Genomic DNA, 18,576 nt, shown 5'->3' with positions numbered 1-18,576 from the left:
AACAGTAGTTTTTAAATGCTTAGATATGTTTATATTTATTGTTTCAGCTCATTGGACGACCATTCATGCCTCCCTACTGGAGTCTTGGGTTCCAGCTTAGTCGCAGGAACTATGGTGGCATCAATGGGTTGAAGAAGGTTGTGGATCGAAATCGTGTAGCTCAGATCCCTTATGTAAGTTGGAACTTCTCTTAACATGTGTAAAGCACCACTTTCTTTTAGTTTTTGCATCTGATTCAATGTATTAGGAAGAAATACAGAGAGGTGGATAGATAGATAGATATGTACATACATATGTAGACAGACAGACAAACAGGCACACTTAGGGTCAGAGATTTGCATGCTGATTACCTGTGTCATCATAGAAACAGCAGTTTATGGGGTCGGATGCATATGGTCTTGAAGTTTGGCTTTACTTCTTTGCAAAGCTTTAGCTTTACCTCTGTCAGTGTTAGGCTAGTTATTTAGCATCTCTGAGACTTAATTCCCCTTTTATAAAATGAGAATGTTTTATATTGTCCAGTCCATTATATTCTACCAGTCCATTGGTGGACTGGTAGTGAGGAATTCCTTACACTAGGCATGGAATGCAGGCAGTACAGAGGATGAGCTCCATCCAAATTCGTTGTTATTTTATGGAAGAAAGCATCACCTAGGGTGATACAGTTAACAAGAGCTGACGACTGTAAAAATGAATCACAGGAAGTGAGTTTCTCATAGCAACCTTAAACACTCCTTCCAGATCTGGTAGACTATAATTTTGAAAGCTCAGTGGCTGCCAAGTATTTATGATGTTCAATGTCCACTAGTAAATAGATAATTATTAAGTATAGAGTACTTGATCAATTCCTCCAGGAGGTGTGGAATGCCTTTAATGAAGTTATGAGAACAGTTTATTTGGGGCTAGATCTTGGGAACTGTGTTGCAAACATTTATTTGTTTAGCATGTGAAGGAAGAAGGTGCAGGTGGAAATGACTTTGGCCTGATCTTGGGGTTTAACAATGCCTTCTCAGGGCAGCTAAAAAGAGCAGGTAGGGAGATGATTTTTTCCTGGGAGAAAACATACCTGCTGTGGTGTTTCGCTATTAAGAGGAAATTGATCATGTGTTTTATTTAAATGCTCCCAAATCAATACCCACAAGCACTTAATTCCGGGAGGAATCAGGCCAAAGTTTGCCACATGGTTATTATTTTACAAGGTGCTTTCACAATCATGGTTAAACATCATTTATTGGTATTTTGTAAATACCACTGCATAGTTGATAACTTCTCTAAGGTCATTAGAACTAGCCAAATGGCAGGACCAGGATTCAAAAATAGCTCTTCCGGTGACTTGTGGTATTTATTGCAATCTATCCCTGTACCTCTGGTGCAAAGGGCTTTCCTGAGGTGCTGCTGATTCATGAACAAAAGAGCTTTCCTTCCACGGACTGGTTCTTTCCCACCATGTGGGAGTGGAGGCACCTGAGTACTGACTGCTTAGTGTTAGAACAGGTGTGCTGCATTGGCAAGAGGCCACGAGCCACATTTTCCTGCCGGTCTGGAAGCTTCTCAAACACATGAGGAACACTTTCTTTGAAGACCTTCAGATGTCCTTGAAGTTGTGGCAGTTTGGGAAAAAAAGAGCAGCTGGACTCAAAGATCATATCCCAAAAGCCCCAGTCGACCCCACCCACCCATGCGTACGACCTTGGGAAATGTCACTCAACCCCTTCACATGTCAGTCTTCTCACCAAGAATGACCCCTGCTCCTCACAGATTGGTATGCAAACACTAAAATAATCTATGTATGAGACTTTGGTGAATTAAAGCCCTGCCCCTCTGTCGTTTATCTTTGTGAGTTATTATTCTAGCAGTTCTATAGAGCAAGAAGACTGTTTTCTCCTCTTATGATATATTCTAGCTTAATGTTTAGGGTCCAAGCTAGCACATGGTTACATCATTACTCATATACTCATCCAAACAGACATTTAAAGAGCACCTGTTTTATGTCCAGCATCCAAGCTCTCATGTTGCAGGGATGAACAAGACACAGTCCCTATCCTCAACTTCCTTCAAGTACTTCATGACATGCATCTGTCAGGATAAAGACATAAAGCTGCAACCTAAGAGTGCCTGAAGCTTTCAGAAGGGGCTTATTCTAAGAGGTAGCCAAGTCCTGGAAGTTCAAGGACCATTATGAAATATGACTTCAGGGGCACCTGGGTGTCTCCGGCAGTTAAGCTTCTGCCTTTGGCTCAAGTCCTGATCTCAGGGTCCTGGGATCAATCCCTGTGTCAGCCTCAGTTTCTCCCTCTGCTCCTCCCCCTGATCATCTCTCTCTCTCCTCCTCCCCCCCCCAAATGAATAGAATCTTAAGAAAAGAAGGAAAGAGGAAGGAAGGAGAGGGAGGAAAGAAAGAAATATGGCTTCAGTTTTAGTGAGCAAGAACCAGAGCAATGATACCTTCAGTTAGCACGGTGATATTTCCTAGGTTCTAACTGTCTGTCACTATCTTTCAGGATGTCCAGTACTCTGACATAGACTACATGGATGGAAATAAGGATTTTACTACTGATGAAAAGGCTTTCCCTAATCTCTCAAATTTTATCAATGACTTACATAAGCAAGGACTGAAATATGTAATCATTATGGTATGTTCAAACAAGTCTGTTGCCTCACTTTCCCTTTCGAAGTACAAAAGAAAGGGATAAAAGTGATATTTGTTATCATATTTATTATTAGAATCCTGGCATCTTAAATAACTCTGACTACCAGCCCTATATGAATGGAAGCCACAAGAGAGTATGGATCTTGGGGGACAATGGCTTTGTCGTTGGGCAGGTAATTTTGCAAGGGAATCAATAAGTGACAGTCATTTGGGGAAGTCTGTACTTTCGTTAAGAAGGTAAGTAGAAGGTATGTTGTAGTAACATTATTATTGATTTCATGGTTTTAGAGGCTTCTTTTATTATTATTTTTAAAATGGTAGATGTAATAATAAAATGATTAAAATTCTGAAGGATTTTTTAACAAATTGAAATATATTTGACATATGGCATTGTGTAAATTTAAAGTGTACAGCATGTTAATTTGATACATTTGTATATGGCAATATGGTTGTCATTGTGGCGAGAGCACTTCTGCCATATCACATGATTATCATTTCTTTTTTTGTGGTGGGAAAAATTAATGTCTAGTCTCTAAAAAGCTAGCCCCTGACCTTTGGACTATAGATATTTGAGAAGCAATGTAGCATAAGAAAAAAAAAATTCATTTATTCTTCAAGTCCACCTGCCTCTCAATTTCTCTCTTTCCCAAGACAATATGTTTGGCTACAATAGTGTAACAGGAGGCTCATAGTCTAATGTGAAACCTGTCTCAGCTAATGTAGTTTTATTTTAAATGAGATTTATAGAGCCCAGCCTTTCTGCAGGCATTGGAGTAGGCTGATTAGAAGCCTAATTTCCAGAGTACTTTACATCAAATCATGGAGGCAACTTTCTATTCCAGTTATATATAGGGTCAGCCCTACCTGGTTGGATTATGTGACATTTATGAAAACTGATACTTAATCTGAGAGTTTATGCGGCTGCAAGTTGTGTTGCTCCTGGGCAGTTTACTTTACAAATCTGTATTTTCAGGTTTATCAATGCCCCTTAGTCTAACTGCTCACTTAATTTATATCATTTATTTTATTTACAATACTTAATTCTATTTATTTGTTTTTCATTGAGTCTAACCTTCTAGGAAACAGTAGTTTCTTCCTTCCCCAAACCAATGCTTTGATTTTATTGTTTTATTTGAAGTGAATTTCTAAAAAATCAGACCAGTATTCATATATAAGTACAAAATCAGAGCTCATGGTCACATAAACATGATTTTGATTATCTGAAAAGTAGACTATCCAAACCTGTGAGTCATTTCAATATACTCATATTCGAATGGTACACAATTGGTAATTTGCATATAATTACAAGAATTTAATTAGTTGCCTCCATTGACCAACAAATAACATCAAACATTTGATCTGAGATGTTGGCTGAGGTAGTAGTCTTGGAGGTGGGGGGAGATTTATTACAAAGGTGTTTGGGGAATGCCTGGGTGGCTCAGGTGTTTAAGCATTTGACTTAGGTCTTGATCTCAGGGTTGTGAGATTGAGCCCCCCATTGGACTCTGAGCTGAGCATGGAGCCTGCTTAAGATTCTCTCTCTCCCTCTCCTGACCCTCCTCCCACCTCCACTCATACTCTCCCTCTCTCTAAAATAGACAAATAAATAAAAAATAAAGATTTTGGTTGGAATGAAGTTTGCTGGGCCTACTCTAGATAATGTTGCTGTAGCTGACTTCTTTACCACACTGCCTATTTCCTAAGTTCAAAATTACCTCTAATTATTTGGTGCCCTATCACCTAACACAAGAGACCAGGAGTTCAATCCACTGAAACTGAGAATTTTAAGCTCTCATGTTGAGTTTTTAAGAAGTCTCTGCAACATATAAAAACATATGTAATATTATTGTATATGTAATATTATTACACATATATGTAATAATATATAAAATATATGTAATTATTATAAAATATATGTAATATATGACACATAATATACATTAATATGCAGAGAATATATATTTTATATATAATATATATATAACCTAATGACAACGTATAAGTTTGTTGGGAACTTAAATAAGAATGTAAGCAAAAGAGCTTATACCCTATCAATTCAGAGTTTTCAGTAATTTGGCTGTAAGTTCTATCTTTGCGCTATTTATGAAAAATGTTAAAAGCAACATCGGTAGGAATAGAGAGGATAAGAAATATTGGACCCAAGTAAGAAGCACAAAATTCACTTCACCATTTAAAACAGATCATTTCTCTACCTAAACCAAATGTATCATTTATAAACATCATTATTCAAAGATTACACATTAAGTGAATCTAGTCATTCTCTCCTAAAATCTTACCCAGTTAGATGGATGAGTGTTTTTAGACTCTGCTCCTCGCTGGTCTGACATCATGAAATTTTGTTTTTATGTTTTCATTGAAAAAAGACATCTGATGGCTTCTCATGTATTTACTTGGCTGTTTTTCCTTTCCTTTTGGATTCCTTTGGTTACTTGCATCCAGTTTACTATTTAGTTTGGGGGGAAATTTTGATTCTGAAATGATAAGATGCCTGGGGCTCCTGGTGGCAGAAGCTGTAGCAGCAAAGAATGTGTCATGGCCCTCAGGCATAACCACTGCCACCTCCGCCTTCTTTATTCTCTAGGGATACCCCGGAAGGACAGTGTTTCCTGATTATAGTAATCCAACTTGCACTCAGTGGTGGACGGAGCAGTTCAGTGAATTTCATAAAACTCTCAAGTTTGATGGAGTATGGATTGTAAGTTGTTATTCCGGAATCAAACTTCTTTTGGAAACGGATAGTCCAAGATTTGAAAATGAGCTTTGACCCTGATCTGTATGTAACAAAATAGTTTCCTTGACATAGTGGTATTTAAAATCATTTTACTGGGGCGCCTGGGTGGCTCAGTGGGTTAAGCCGCTGCCTTCAGCTCAGGTCATGATCTCAGGGTCCCGGGATCGAGTCCCGCATTGGGCTCTCTGCTCAGCAGGGAGCCTGCTTCCTCCTCTCTCTGCCTGCCTCTCTGCCTACTTGTGATCTCTTTCTGTCAAATAAATAAATAAAATCTTTAAAAAAAATAAATAAAATCATTTTACTTAATGCAGAGCTTATATGCAGTAAAATAGACCCCTCAAAACCCCACATTTTAATTCTGGATCTGCCACCAACTGATTATTTCTTTTTTGAGAACGTCCTTTATTTTTCCAGGGTCTCAGCTTCTTCCTCCCTTAACTGTCTTTCAACTGTTTTATGAGAGGTTGTCACACTGATTCATTCAAATTTAAAGTTAATCAGAGAACAATTTAATGAATCCCCTTTATTTTGTAGGTAGGGATAGCAGGTGGAGATATTTCTTTGAAATTTGGAAAATTATTTCCATTAGCAAGATTAAGCTTCACCTATTTTTAATCCATTTTAAAGAGACAGATTTGGTTTCTGTTATATCTTCTTGCCCCTCACTGAGTGGAATAAAAGACAGGGGGAATTATAAAACAGAAATACTCCTCTGTCTTAGGCTCTTTCGAACAGCACTGAAACATTAACAGCTACATAAAACTCACATTATTCATAAGGTAAGAATCAGCCTTTGGAAATGGTATCGCTTAATTAGCTAATTGAGATCAATGTATAAAAGGTAAAATGTGCCTGACAGCACTTTGGTTTGGAGGGCACCTTAGACACAACCCAATCTAAAAGATGAAACAGAGGGCAAAAAGATTTAGGCAGATTACTCGAGATCCCAGTCAATCAGAGGTCGCAGACATGGGGTTTCTAGTTCAGTAACCCTTCCTGGAAGACTAACCCTGCATCTGTAACCCTTCCCCTTGTGTCTCTTGTGTGTCGAAGGAAATGGATGAAGTATCCAGCTTTCTCCACGGTTCCGATGGCGAGTGTGAACATAATACCTTCAACTTTCCTCCTTTTACTCCCCGTAAGTTGTCACAAGATACACTTAGAGCACGCCCCACGGCATTCCACGTGGCCTCGAACAGTCTCAGTTCCCAGGGCAGGGGGTCTGTGGACACGCCGGCAGCGGCTCCCCTACCGAAGCCCTTCCTGAGTGCACCAGGGGCTCTGGCCACCTGCTGACCGATGGAACCGAGGGCGAGCGGGTGGTGGGTGTGCGCCTCCCCCAAAGGCCCCGTGGTCCTCCCATCCTGTTTGTGGTCTCCAAACCCCTTAGGCAAATGGTTTCAGTTTTCAACTTTATGAGAATTCCAGAATACTTTAAGGTCCAAACTACCTTCCACTGAAGTAACTCTGTAATTTTGTGAACTGTTTTTTTTTTTTTTTTTTTTTTGCTCATTACACAATTTAAAGTATCCATTGTTCCTTTTAGCTTCTTCTTAATTTAAGTCTCATTCTTAGACTTTCCAGTCCTGATTTCAAAAGTGTGTATGTGTGTGAAACAGTAACAGATGGATTGTGCTGTGGAAACACGTGAACCCCAGCATCTCCGTGGATTAAAGCAACAGAAGTTCATTCTTGGCTCATCTACTCTAGCGTGAGATGCGTGGCTCTCATCTGAGCAGTGGCTCAGGGATCTCGTTGGTTCCATGGCTGGGTTCTCTCAGAGTCCTTTGTTTCCAGCTCCCTGGGTGAAGGAGAGAGAAGGTGGAGGAGTGTTACTGGCAGGCCTCAAAGTAGGGCGTATGCAATTTGCTCGCAATTCTTTGCTCAGAACCCAATCACTTATTCTCAGTTTAACCTTGAGCCAAAGTGTGAAATATAATCTTAACTCCCCCAGGAGGAGAACACAGCTTTGGTGAGCATCTGGCTTGTCCCTGCCAGTTAATTCTGGTTTGTCCACTTCACCTGAACCTTGGACCATCAGTGACCTGCTTCTTTAGCTCCTTTTGGTCTCCAGAGGAGTGGAGAAATTTTAAAGGAAGAATCCTGGCTTCAAGCCATTTAATTTATTGTAAAATCTACTGTTTGCTTGTCTGCTTATTCCTCATTCTTCTCTCCTCATTCTATGTCCGCCTCCCCCATGTTTTTTTTCCAACTAGGGATCACTTTACCATGTTTCCCTTTTAATCTCTTAATCTTCTTCTTAGCGAGAGCCAAGGTTTGTTTTGTTTTGTCTTTTCTGTAGAAAACCGCAGTCTCCTCCCCCTCTGCCTACTTCTGGCAAGCACCTCACACCCCAGGTCCCAGCATTTCAGTCTACCTACCAATGACTAGCCACGACCTTCTAACGGCTCTGCTGTGATCTCACCTTTTTAGGATTAGACAGTACAATTAGCACGATAAAGACTTATATTACCTTTGACCCTGGAACAATTTTAGTGTTTTTATCTTATCATGGAAGTGGTTGTGAGTCTCATTCCACAAACCAAGCTCCGTTGAAAATATAAATTTCATAATGTTTTATCATTCAACTTAATTTCTGATTAAGTTGGCTGGTGAGATTCTGTGGGACTAGTAGGGAAACGTCAACATCAGGGTTTCCTGGTTCCTCTACTTTCTGGAACTGGGCTTCATTCTGAGGCCCTATATCGATGGTAAGGCTTGATGATGGGGAGCGGATGTGGTGCCCAGCTATAGGTCCACAAGTATAAGAAGAAAAGAACGAGATTCTAGGCTACAAGGCAGAAAATATTGAGCGTTTTAGGTATGAAAAGAGAAAATAATGGTCAGACATTGGTGATTTTAGAAGCAGAATCTGAGTTCTTATTTATGAAACTTTTATTTAAGTCTCATATCTCATTTCTTTCTTTCTTTTTCTTTTCTTTTCTTTTTTTTTTTTTTTTTAAGAGAGATCACAAGTAGGGAGAGAGGCAGGCAGAGAGAGAGAGAGAGAGAGAGAGAGAGAGAGAAGCAGGCTCCCTGCTGAGCAGAGAGCCCGACCTGGTCTTGATCCCAAGACCCTTGAGATTATGACCTAGGCTGAAGGCAGAGGCTTAACCCACTGAGCCACCCAGGTGCCCCTCAAATCTCATTTCTTAAAACAAAACAAAACAAAACCTAACTGTTGTTGAATGCCTGTCACGGAAGAGTAAAAGTATTTCCTTCCCACTGCCTCATCTCTGCTGCTTCCACAATTCCTCTTGATCAAATATGTGTAGAGAAATGTGCTGCTGTATTTGTATTTCATTTCAGGCCAACTTCCCATTCCTCTCAGCTCATTTCCCAGTTGCCTCCACCTAGCGCCATGTTTTATGGGCTCCGAGGAAATGCACCTTAATTTTAATGATCTATCTTAGAGTGGGGCTTAGTGTGGGTCCCAGATAGGATGTAGCATTTAGGACAGAATTTAAAGCCGGAACGGATTTTGTCAGGTGGAGATTGAGTGGGAAGGTACAGTAACTGGGAAGCAAATAATTAGGTCATTATTTTGTTAGAGCTGATTGACAGGAAAGTGCTTCACTGATGGCTGTTTCCCCATAGGGATTCTGGACCGCTTGCTTTTTGCAAGAACCCTGTGCATGGATGCAGAATTTCAGTGGGGTCTTCATTATGATGTCCACAGTCTGTACGGCTACTCCATGGCAAAAGCAACAGACTCGTAAGCACTTGGTTTTCGCCTAATTTCTGTGTAGGGGAAGTGGGAGGTGGTGGCTTTTGTGTATCTTCCATAAGTATGTTTTTCAAATATATTTTATGATTATAAGGATGTGCAACTCAGATCTTAGATGGTACTGAAGAGCTCTTCTTATAGAGCCCCTTGGTGCGTATGTGAGATTAGTTTTGATTGGCTTGTGACTAAGGGACTTCCTTAGATACTGGTAGGCAATAATGTGCAAGGTATTTAGAGCCCCCAGTTGGAAGCCAGCCCTGTTACCAAACCATACCAGCGTTGCCTGATTTGGCAAATAAAAATATAGGGCCCAGTTAAATTTGTAGTGGACCTATTTACACTAAAAATTATCTATTGTTTAAATTAAATTCAAATTTGCCGGGGCGCCTGGGTGGCTCAGTGGGTTAAGCCGCTGCCTTCGGCTCAGGTCATGATCTCAGGGTCCTGGGATCGAGTCCCGCATCGGGCTCTCTGCTCAGCAGAGAGCCTGCTTCCCTCTCTCTCTCTGCCTGCCTCTCCATCTACTTGTGATTTCTCTCTGTCAAATAAATAAATAAAATCTTTAAAAAAAAAAAAATTCAAATTTGCCGGAGTGTCCCTTGTCTACCTGGCAGAGCTGCCCACACCACATCCTCCTGGCTTCTCTCCCCACTGGCCGCCCCAGACTCTCTCTCAGTTCTCCTGTCTGCAAACATACGCTTATCTTTAAAGCCTCTTTTCAGATGTTTCTAGAAACCTTCCTGTCAGTTGTAGGAAAAGATTATTTCCCCTTTTTTATGCTACCTTTTTTGTATTACAATATACTCAATATACAAAAACCTTACATTATAACATTTAGGCAATCCCCTCCTTTTTTTTTTTCTTGCTGGACTGCAAGCGTTTTGAGGGCAAAGTTGTCCCTGTAGCGTTAGCCTGAGGAAGTGTGTGTGTACTTGAGACGTGTGTCGCATAGCTGCCTGGCCTGAGGGAGAGACATCAAGAAGGGCCTGCAGAGGATGTGTGACCACCCCTGTTTTGTTCTCCAGCACCATTTTGCCCTCCTGACTTTGTGTTATGTGGGATCGTTCAGGTGAGAGAGAGTCCTTGTCTCATAAATGCAGAAGTTTTGATCTCCAAAAAGAGGCTTTAAGAAGAAGGACTCACGTTTCTGATTTTGTTATCCTCTCTTTTCTGACCTCTCTCTCTCTCTCTTACTCTGCCTTTCCTGGGAAATAAGCTAGAAGAATAAGGCCTCAGTTCCCTCCACTTTGAAACTAGAGGCTTGGATTAATGGGTCCCATAGTTCCTTCTTCTTGCAATCTGTTTTGACTCGGAAACGCTTCTATCTAAGAACGGAGGGTCACTCGGAAACGCTTCTATCTAAGAATGGAGGGTCGGAGGGAGAGTGCCTGGAGGACGGAAAGAGACTTGCAAATTGCTTTATTGCTTGTGTCTCCCTGTAATAAAAGTGCTGTAAGGTCGTGATGGGGTGGTTAGTATAGTCTAATAGCTATGATTAATAGTTAAAAGGTAATTACAATGGAGAAGGTTAAGTGCCCTTCTAAGCTCTCTAGGTCAGACAGAATGACCTAAGTTCCCAGAGAACAGTGGGGATATGTTTTTTGTTCAGTGGGATCTGAGCACCAGCAACATTTAAGCCATATATCTGATTAGTATTTGGTTCAACCTTCTTGGAACTATCGTCTGGGATAGTGGTTACCCTAAGAAGGAACTTCTCCCTCTGAGCTGAAAGTAGAAAGACCAGATCCCCTCAGAGATCAGGACCAATGATAAGCCAGCCAGACCTGAGGATCTCTGAATAAGATTGTTCCTCTACTCTGGAAAAGAGACTTATCTAATCTGAGGTACCATAAAGGTCTGCCTCTACATAAACCTGTAACCTCAGATAACTTTATCCAGCTTTCAGTTTCACTCTGTACAACCTGAATGTGTTCCTTTCATGGTGGGTGATTACAGTGTGCCATAAACCCTCTAGCCAATGGTAATAAAGGCAAAGTGCCTGCTTGTTGAGATCAAAGACGTGAGGGTAGGAGTTGAAGACTGAGTGTTCTCCTTTATGCTACCTTTACTTTTTGGTCACTAAATTGTCAGAAGGGAAGACTTCATGCTTTCAAACCCATCCTCTATTTCAGAATTTTCTCTCTTTTGCCATTCTATCATGCTGCCATTATAGACTCCACATAAGGTAGTACTCAGGAGTATGAAGTTGGGAGACCGTTGGTGGCTGGGACAGGTCATGTACTTGTCTCAGACCGTGGTACTGAAAGGAAATATAGAAGCAGCAATTGTGGGTCAAGTTTCACCACCCCATTGTTGTACTTTTGTTTAATTTCAGATCGCTAAAGAAAGGTATGAGCTGCTTAGCATGAAAGGGGAAAGAAGGGAGAGGCATTTCAGGAAAGAGCTTATGCAAAAGAATATTCAGAATAAACGTTAAGCAAGATAATTTATATTTTACTGTGTTTTTACCCCACCTCACACTCCCCTCTATCCTGAAGTAATTGTCTTTCTGAACTCCATGTTCTCAATCCCTTTGCTTAATCTTTTATAGAATCTTATTTGATGTATGGTAGTTTGTTTGTAGTACAACGAAAATAATATTTTATATTTTAATTGCATTTAACACATGATAAAGAGTATCGTGTTATCTTTTGAGACTTACTCAATTAAAATTATTTTTTAATAATTTTAAAATAATTTAAAATTATTTTTTAGATTAAGACTTCCCAACATTGAGAATTGCTAATAATAAGTTCTAAGGCTTTAGGGGAACCCAGCTGCCTAGAGCCCAGCTGGTATACAAACTGCTCCAGCAGAGGAACAACCTGAGCTGGTGTTGTGCTAGACAGTATTGATTATAGAGGGGCAGCAAGACATGGAAACAAGGGACATTGGAAAAGCTTTGTCTAGGTGGAAAAGGTAGAGTCAAGAACTCAAGACATGGCCACAATGTATTGTTGATCAAAAGGGCCAAAACACAGTCAGATCCAATAAGAGAAAGAGGGGCCAGGAGCATAAAGACATTTTTGGGGGGACTGGACTATAGAGGTTTGGACTGTCTTATATGAAGTCTGAAACCTTATTCAGAAGTGGGAAAGAAGCTCTTAAAAATACTAGATCTTAAATATACGATACTAAAAAAAGTACTACATCTTAAAAATACTGGGTCGTGAGCATTAAGGAGGGCACGTAGTGTAACACGCGCTGGGTGTTTAATGCAACTGATGAACAACCAAACTCTCCATCTGGAAATAATGACACACTATATGTTAATTGAATTTAAATAAAATAAGATAATAAAAACTAGTTTGCTCACCTAGTTTGTGAAGTCCTGATGTTTTTTCTGTTTTGTTGGAAAGCCCATTGTTCCCCTTGGGTACAGGTGAGTCCTAGATATTCACAGCTCACCTCACATTCAATAGATTGTATTCCTTTTCAGGGCCATGAAGAATATCTTCCCCAACAAAAGTAACTTGATCTTATCCCGTTCTACTTTTGCTGGATCTGGCAAATATGCTGCACATTGGTTGGGGGACAATGCAGCCACATGGGATGATCTCCGATGGTCCATCCCTAGTATCCTTGAGTTCAACCTGTTTGGTATCCCCATGGTGAGTTTTACTCTCGACAAGGAACTTTTACCTTTTGTTCTTTGGTATTCTTTCCTTTATTAGTGTTTTGTGATGTTAAAAACCAAGGAGCATTTATGTCTCCCTGTGGTATGTATTAGAAAATCCATTTTCACATGCAGCATGAACTGTCTTTTGAGGATAGAATGGTAAAACATTATCGTTGGGTAGTCGTCCATGGAGTCTTTGAAGTCAGCATGGAGACACCGTAAGTAAAATATGTGAGCATCACCGAAGATTCCATTAGCAAAGCATCAGTGAATAACAAAGTGTGAAATTGGGAACTGAACATTGAAATAAGCTCTCGTCTGCTGATTCATCATGCACATTTGCCGCTTTTGTACCGTTGTCTGGCTCTGAAAGTCTGGGACCTCTGTAAGCATATAATGATGGGAATAAGATTTTTCCCCTTTACCAGATAGGAATACGGTCAATGCTTTTGCTACTATCAATGACCATTGTCTTTTGTATGTGCTAATTCTCCAGGTAGGTGCCAACATCTGTGGTTACACAAAAGATGTCACAGAGGAGCTCTGCACAAGATGGATGCAGCTTGGAGCATTTTATCCACTATCGAGGAATCACAACGGGCCTGGGTTCAGGGTAAGGTCCCCAAGAGAAGCAATGGAAACTTCTTGGATTGTCTAAAGTACTTGTTCTCAAAAAGGATTGAAAAAGAAACAAAAACCTATATCTTGGCCATTAGTACAAAAGGAGAACAGATAAATTTTGGGTCATTGATCTAAAAAGCAGAGTATTGAGATAAGGATTCATGGTATGTATGTATGTATGTAACGAATGATTTTATTGTGATTTATATTGATTTATACTGATTTTCTTAACTCACCAATGAAGGTGAGAAGGGTTGCTAGAATTTCAATGGTGCTGCTATCACTTCTTTTATCATCTGTGTAAGATGGGACAGTTAGAGTCCACTGGTATTTTACCTCAAGCAATACAAGAGAAACCCCTTCTAGTACGGAGGAGCAAGGAGGGATGATTTAGGGAGTGGCAGGCCAGGGATCTAAAGACTTTTTTTCACCTTGTTACACCATTCTCTCTTTCTATGAATGATTTGTGAGACCCTGCCCTCCTCACTATTTTTTACTCTTTTATCCTTTTCTATCCAAAAAAAAAATTTTTTTTTTTTAAATGGGTGAGTATATAGAAGTGGGCTCAGAACCTCTCTTAAGGAGATGTCTGGGACAATGGCAGGAACAAGTAAGGTGGAATGCCCTTTATTTTAATGAAGTGTTTCAAAATTGAGTAGGTTAGATCTTAATACACTCAATGGGGTAGCTTACTGATGATCATTTTAGCGGCCCTTCTTGATTTTTGTCTCTAACATGGGAAAGATTTTCAGCCAAATCACCAAAGTATTTTATCTCCAGACTGTCTTAGCCATTTACGAGCTGGAGAGAGTTGGGTTATTTCCGAACTTCTAAGCTGGTGGCTTCTAAGCATGTTTGGCAGGTTGCCTTCCTCTTGAGATGGCCTGGAAGGAGTTAGATAAGAGCGTTCAGACCCCCTAGCCTGCTAAGTTTCAGTCCTTGTTTTCCTGTCCCTCCACAAGTGCTGCGCAACAGAATGACAATGAGAGCCATACATGAAGTTTAAATGTAAATTTAAAAAGTAAAAAGAAACAGAAGCAATCATTTTAAGTATATTTTGTGTAAATCAGTATGTCCATAACATGATCATGTCAACCTGTTTAATACAAAATATTATCAATGAGATATTTTATATTCTTTTCTTTCTACTAAGTCTTCAAAGTTCAAGTGCATGTTACAGTTACAGCAGATCTCAGTTTGGATACTAGATTTCAGCAGTTGGAATGCAATAAAACAAAACAATAAAGTTATATTTAATGGAAAAAATATTTTATTTAAAAGTATTTTATTTTTATTCTTTATTTTATTTAAAAATAGTTCTTTAAAAATATTCAGTTTTTAGGATTATATTTAAATGAACTAAAGTCAAGTAAAATGAAAAGTTCAGTTCCTCTCTCTTACTAACTACATCTCAAGTGTGCAAAAGCTCCCCATGGTATGTGGCCACCATAGTGGACAGTACAGCTCTACACATTCTTGGCTGGAGACCTGAGTGATGGAGAATGTGGAATGTTATTTTCATTAGTGTTTGGTCTCAGGGTTTTCATGAGCCCTACATTGGAGGCATACAGTGGTCTGCTGCAGTAGACCACTCTACTTTCTACTCCCTTTGAAAGGAGGAAATGAGCATCTTTGGGAACAAAAGAAAGGAATAAATTTAGGTAATTTTCTCTAAAATTCAGTCCCAGCAATAGAGTGCAGGATTACAGATCTCAATATGACATACATTATCTTTCTTATCTTACAAATTACAAGGAAAATGGACAAAATGAGCCCCATCATTAATGGAAAAGTTCTGTTTCTAGGTCCAAAGAAAATTAGATTTCCCTTCTAGAGAGGCCTATTTCTTTGCTCTTGGATAAAGACATGATTTCTTTGCACATTGTATATTGAAGAAAAAATAGAGGTCACTGTTTCTGGGGTAGAGAAAAGAAAACAAATATCGATGGTGAACGCATTACAGACAAAACTACATATAAATTTCAAAATTGTAAATTCATAAAATTGCATGGAAAGGAGAAGATGAATTATAGATCATGGTGCTAAGCAATGCAGCCTAAGGTAGTGGGCTTCAAATTCAAATTCTTGTCACTGGTTGTACAACTTACTGCTGTTATTATTATTAGCCAAGTGGAGTATTATGAGAAACCTCAATATACAACAAATTAGATCAGCTAAGAAGGGAGCAGGGGACACTGTAACCCCTTTATCTCCATGGCAACCTCCTGGGCTTTTTAAAAAAAATTGATTTATTTTGATAGAGAGAGGGGAAACGTGTGTGAGAGGGTCAGAGGGAGAGAGAGAGAGAATCCCAAGCAGAGTCCACGCTGAATACAGAGTCCAGGTTGGGACTCGATTTCACAACCCTGAGATCGTGACCAGAGCCCAAACCAAGAGTCTGATGCTTAACTGACTATAACACCCAGGTGCCCCGCCCCCCCACCACCATGGACTTCTTTATCACCCTTGAGGCTACCATCAACTGGGATCAGAAGACACAGGTCAAATTTAAGCTCTGTCACCAGCTTGCAGTTTACACTGGGAGAATCATGTAATCTTTGATATACTGTCTTTTCATCTATAAAATCAAGAAACATTACCAAGATCCTTTTGATTTTGGAAATGCTTTGATATCTTCCAAGTTAGAGAACATAGCTACTCTCATCTGAGAAAGCCTCTTATCATAATGGAACAAACTTTTAAGACGCAATGGAAGTATCTCATATTTGCTTCATTTTCTTCTAGGACCAGGATCCTGCTGCCTTTGGTGAACACTCTCTGTTGGTGAATTCCTCCAGATATTATCTGAACATCCGCTACACCCTGCTGCCCTACCTCTACACGCTTTTCTACCGAGCTCACACCCGGGGGGACACTGTAGCGAGGCCCCTGGTCCATGAGTGAGTTTCCCGACTCGCGAAGAATCCCTTTCAGACAATTCATTTCCATTGTCTTGTTAGTGGTTGTTGCCACCTAGGGTACAGTTGTTCTATACTGGAGGCTTCATCTGCCTTCTCTGTTTTCCAGGTTCTACCAGGACCCAGCTACTTGGGGCATACATGAGCAGTTCCTATGGGGGCCTGGACTCCTCATCACGCCTGTTTTATATGAGGTGTGTTTCTAATGTGAACAATGGGATGGAATATCACATTTGTCCTCATGGTACTATAGCTGAATAAGCTGAGCTTGGAGTATCTATGGCTGCATTTAAATATGAATATAAATATAATATGGGGCACCTGGGTGTCTCAGTCAGTTAAGCATCTGCCTTTGGTTCGGGTCATGATCCCAGGGTCCTGGGATTGAGCCCCATGTCAGGCTTTCTACTCAGTGTGGAGTCTGCTTCTCCCTCTGCCCCTCACTCTGCTCATTCTCTCTCTCTCCCTCTATCTCCAAGCAAAGCAATTTCTGTTTTGCAAAATTACCTTAAAACTTGTTTTCTTAAACATATGACCATGGATTGATAGGCTTTAAATGCCTCATGAGTTTGGGCTGGCTATGCCTCTGTGCTTCCTTTGGACCAGGGGACATGTGCTCTTGGGGTTGGGCTGGGAAAGGAGAAGAGTCAAGAGAGGATCGGGGAAAGAGGTCTGGGCAAGGGCAGGGCGTTACTCTGAAGACCAGATATGAAGGGCCACATGTACCCTTCCAAAGTGTGAGGGAGGAAGTGTGGGGGAGGGATGAGGACGATGCTGATCACTTCATAAACCCGGGAGATTGCCAGTGTACTCATGTCAGAGGCCATCTCTCGGCAGGTGCTGCGAGCCACAGCAGTCCTGCTGGAAGTCTCTCCTCGAGGCCTGGCTGTTTCAGTCTCTTCCTACCCGTCAGGTTACACAAGTAATTCAGTGAACAAAATTTCTCTGCTTCTCTTAGAAAGTTCAGGAGCCTAGAGACTTACTTTCTAGGCAGAACTGTGCTTTGGGTGAACTGCCCAACTTTTCTGAGTATCTGTCTTCGGACCTGTAGAATGGGATGGTCCTAACCATCTCTCAGGATTGTTCAGATGAACCCACACAAGCACAGATGGCGTAGCTATTGTGTAAACTGTGAGAGACATGCTGATGTTGCTCATATTGGTGTTTCCCTAGGGTGTGGACCGAGTGAAAGCATACATACCGGACGCCATCTGGTACGACTATGAGACAGTAAGTAAGGCAGCCCCTCTTGCGTCAGGGACCAGCCTCTAGCAGAGGGCAATCTAAGGCAGGAGTCCTGGGAGCTTGGGTAGGATAATAGCATAACATTTTACATTTGGTTGATAGAGGATACTTTTCTGTGAGGAAGGCCTTTCTAGGTGTACTATGAAATAATTTGAATAACTGGGGTAGGTTTAGGGGAATTTTCATTGTATCAAGCTGGCTACTATGCAGCTATGAGGATTAATAATTGGCCTGAGGCTGGGATACCCTAGAAAATGAAAGCCCAGTTGTGGAAGAATCACCACACAGCGTGAGTCAAAGAACTAGGGCAGGTTGGAGGCTCAAATCTGCTATTTTGATTATGCTTTGGGCTGCCCTTTGCTTTACGGGGGATCTCTGCTTTTCTTTTCTTTTTTTTAAGTTTTTATTTAAATTCCTCTTAGTTACACTATTGTATAATGTTAGTTTCAGGAGGAGAATTTATATTTAAATTCTGTTATATTTAAATTATATTTAAATTCCCCTTAGTTACCGGCGCCTGGGTGGCTCAGTGGGCTAAGCCTCTGCCTTTGGCTCAGGTCATGATCTCAGGGTCCTGGGATCGAGCCCCACATCGGGCTCTCTGCTCAGCAGGGAGCCTGCTTCCCTCTCTTTCTCTCTCTGCCTGCCTCTCTGCCTACTTGTGATCTCTGTCAAATAAATAAATAAAATCTTAAAAAAAAAAGAGTGTTTTATGGTTTGCCTTTCTCTTTTTTACTCCTATGTTCATCTGTTTTGTTTCTTAAATTCCACGATGAGTGAAACCATAGAGCATTTGTCTTGCCCTGACTGACTTACTTTAAATGAGGCAACTGATCTAGAATGATCTGCATGGTCCCTCCTAGTCCAATGGTCCCTTGTCTGCTCTGTCATCTTTTTGTTGGTTAGGGGGTAGCCATCCAGTGGAGGAAACAATTGGTGGAGATGCTGCTGCCACTTGATAGGATAGGACTTCACCTCCGAGGGGGCTTCATATTTCCCATCCAACAACCCAGCACAACCACCGAGGCCAGGTAAGCTCCTCAT

General features: G+C 40.7%; 1 protein-coding gene across 1 annotated transcript in view; it reads left to right on the top strand.

The window, feature by feature from the left end:
* Positions 1-18,576, top strand: part of MGAM2 (maltase-glucoamylase 2 (putative)) — a 94,038-nt gene that overhangs the window by 24,584 nt on the left and 50,878 nt on the right. The window contains exons 10-21 of the mRNA XM_082691721.1: positions 48-173; positions 2,502-2,633; positions 2,725-2,823; positions 5,253-5,366; positions 6,456-6,540; positions 9,000-9,117; positions 12,569-12,740; positions 13,245-13,361; positions 16,115-16,269; positions 16,397-16,481; positions 17,461-17,517; positions 18,439-18,563. Coding sequence (XP_082547847.1) covers positions 48-173; positions 2,502-2,633; positions 2,725-2,823; positions 5,253-5,366; positions 6,456-6,540; positions 9,000-9,117; positions 12,569-12,740; positions 13,245-13,361; positions 16,115-16,269; positions 16,397-16,481; positions 17,461-17,517; positions 18,439-18,563 — 1,385 coding nt within the window. The remainder of the gene's footprint in view (positions 1-47; positions 174-2,501; positions 2,634-2,724; positions 2,824-5,252; positions 5,367-6,455; positions 6,541-8,999; positions 9,118-12,568; positions 12,741-13,244; positions 13,362-16,114; positions 16,270-16,396; positions 16,482-17,460; positions 17,518-18,438; positions 18,564-18,576) is intronic.

Source organism: Mustela nivalis, assembly GCF_964662115.1.
Source record: "Mustela nivalis genome assembly, chromosome: 12".
Lineage (NCBI taxonomy): Eukaryota > Metazoa > Chordata > Mammalia > Carnivora > Mustelidae > Mustela > Mustela nivalis.
Note: the sequence above shows the minus strand (reverse complement) of the source record. Positions and strands in the feature narration are given on the sequence as shown.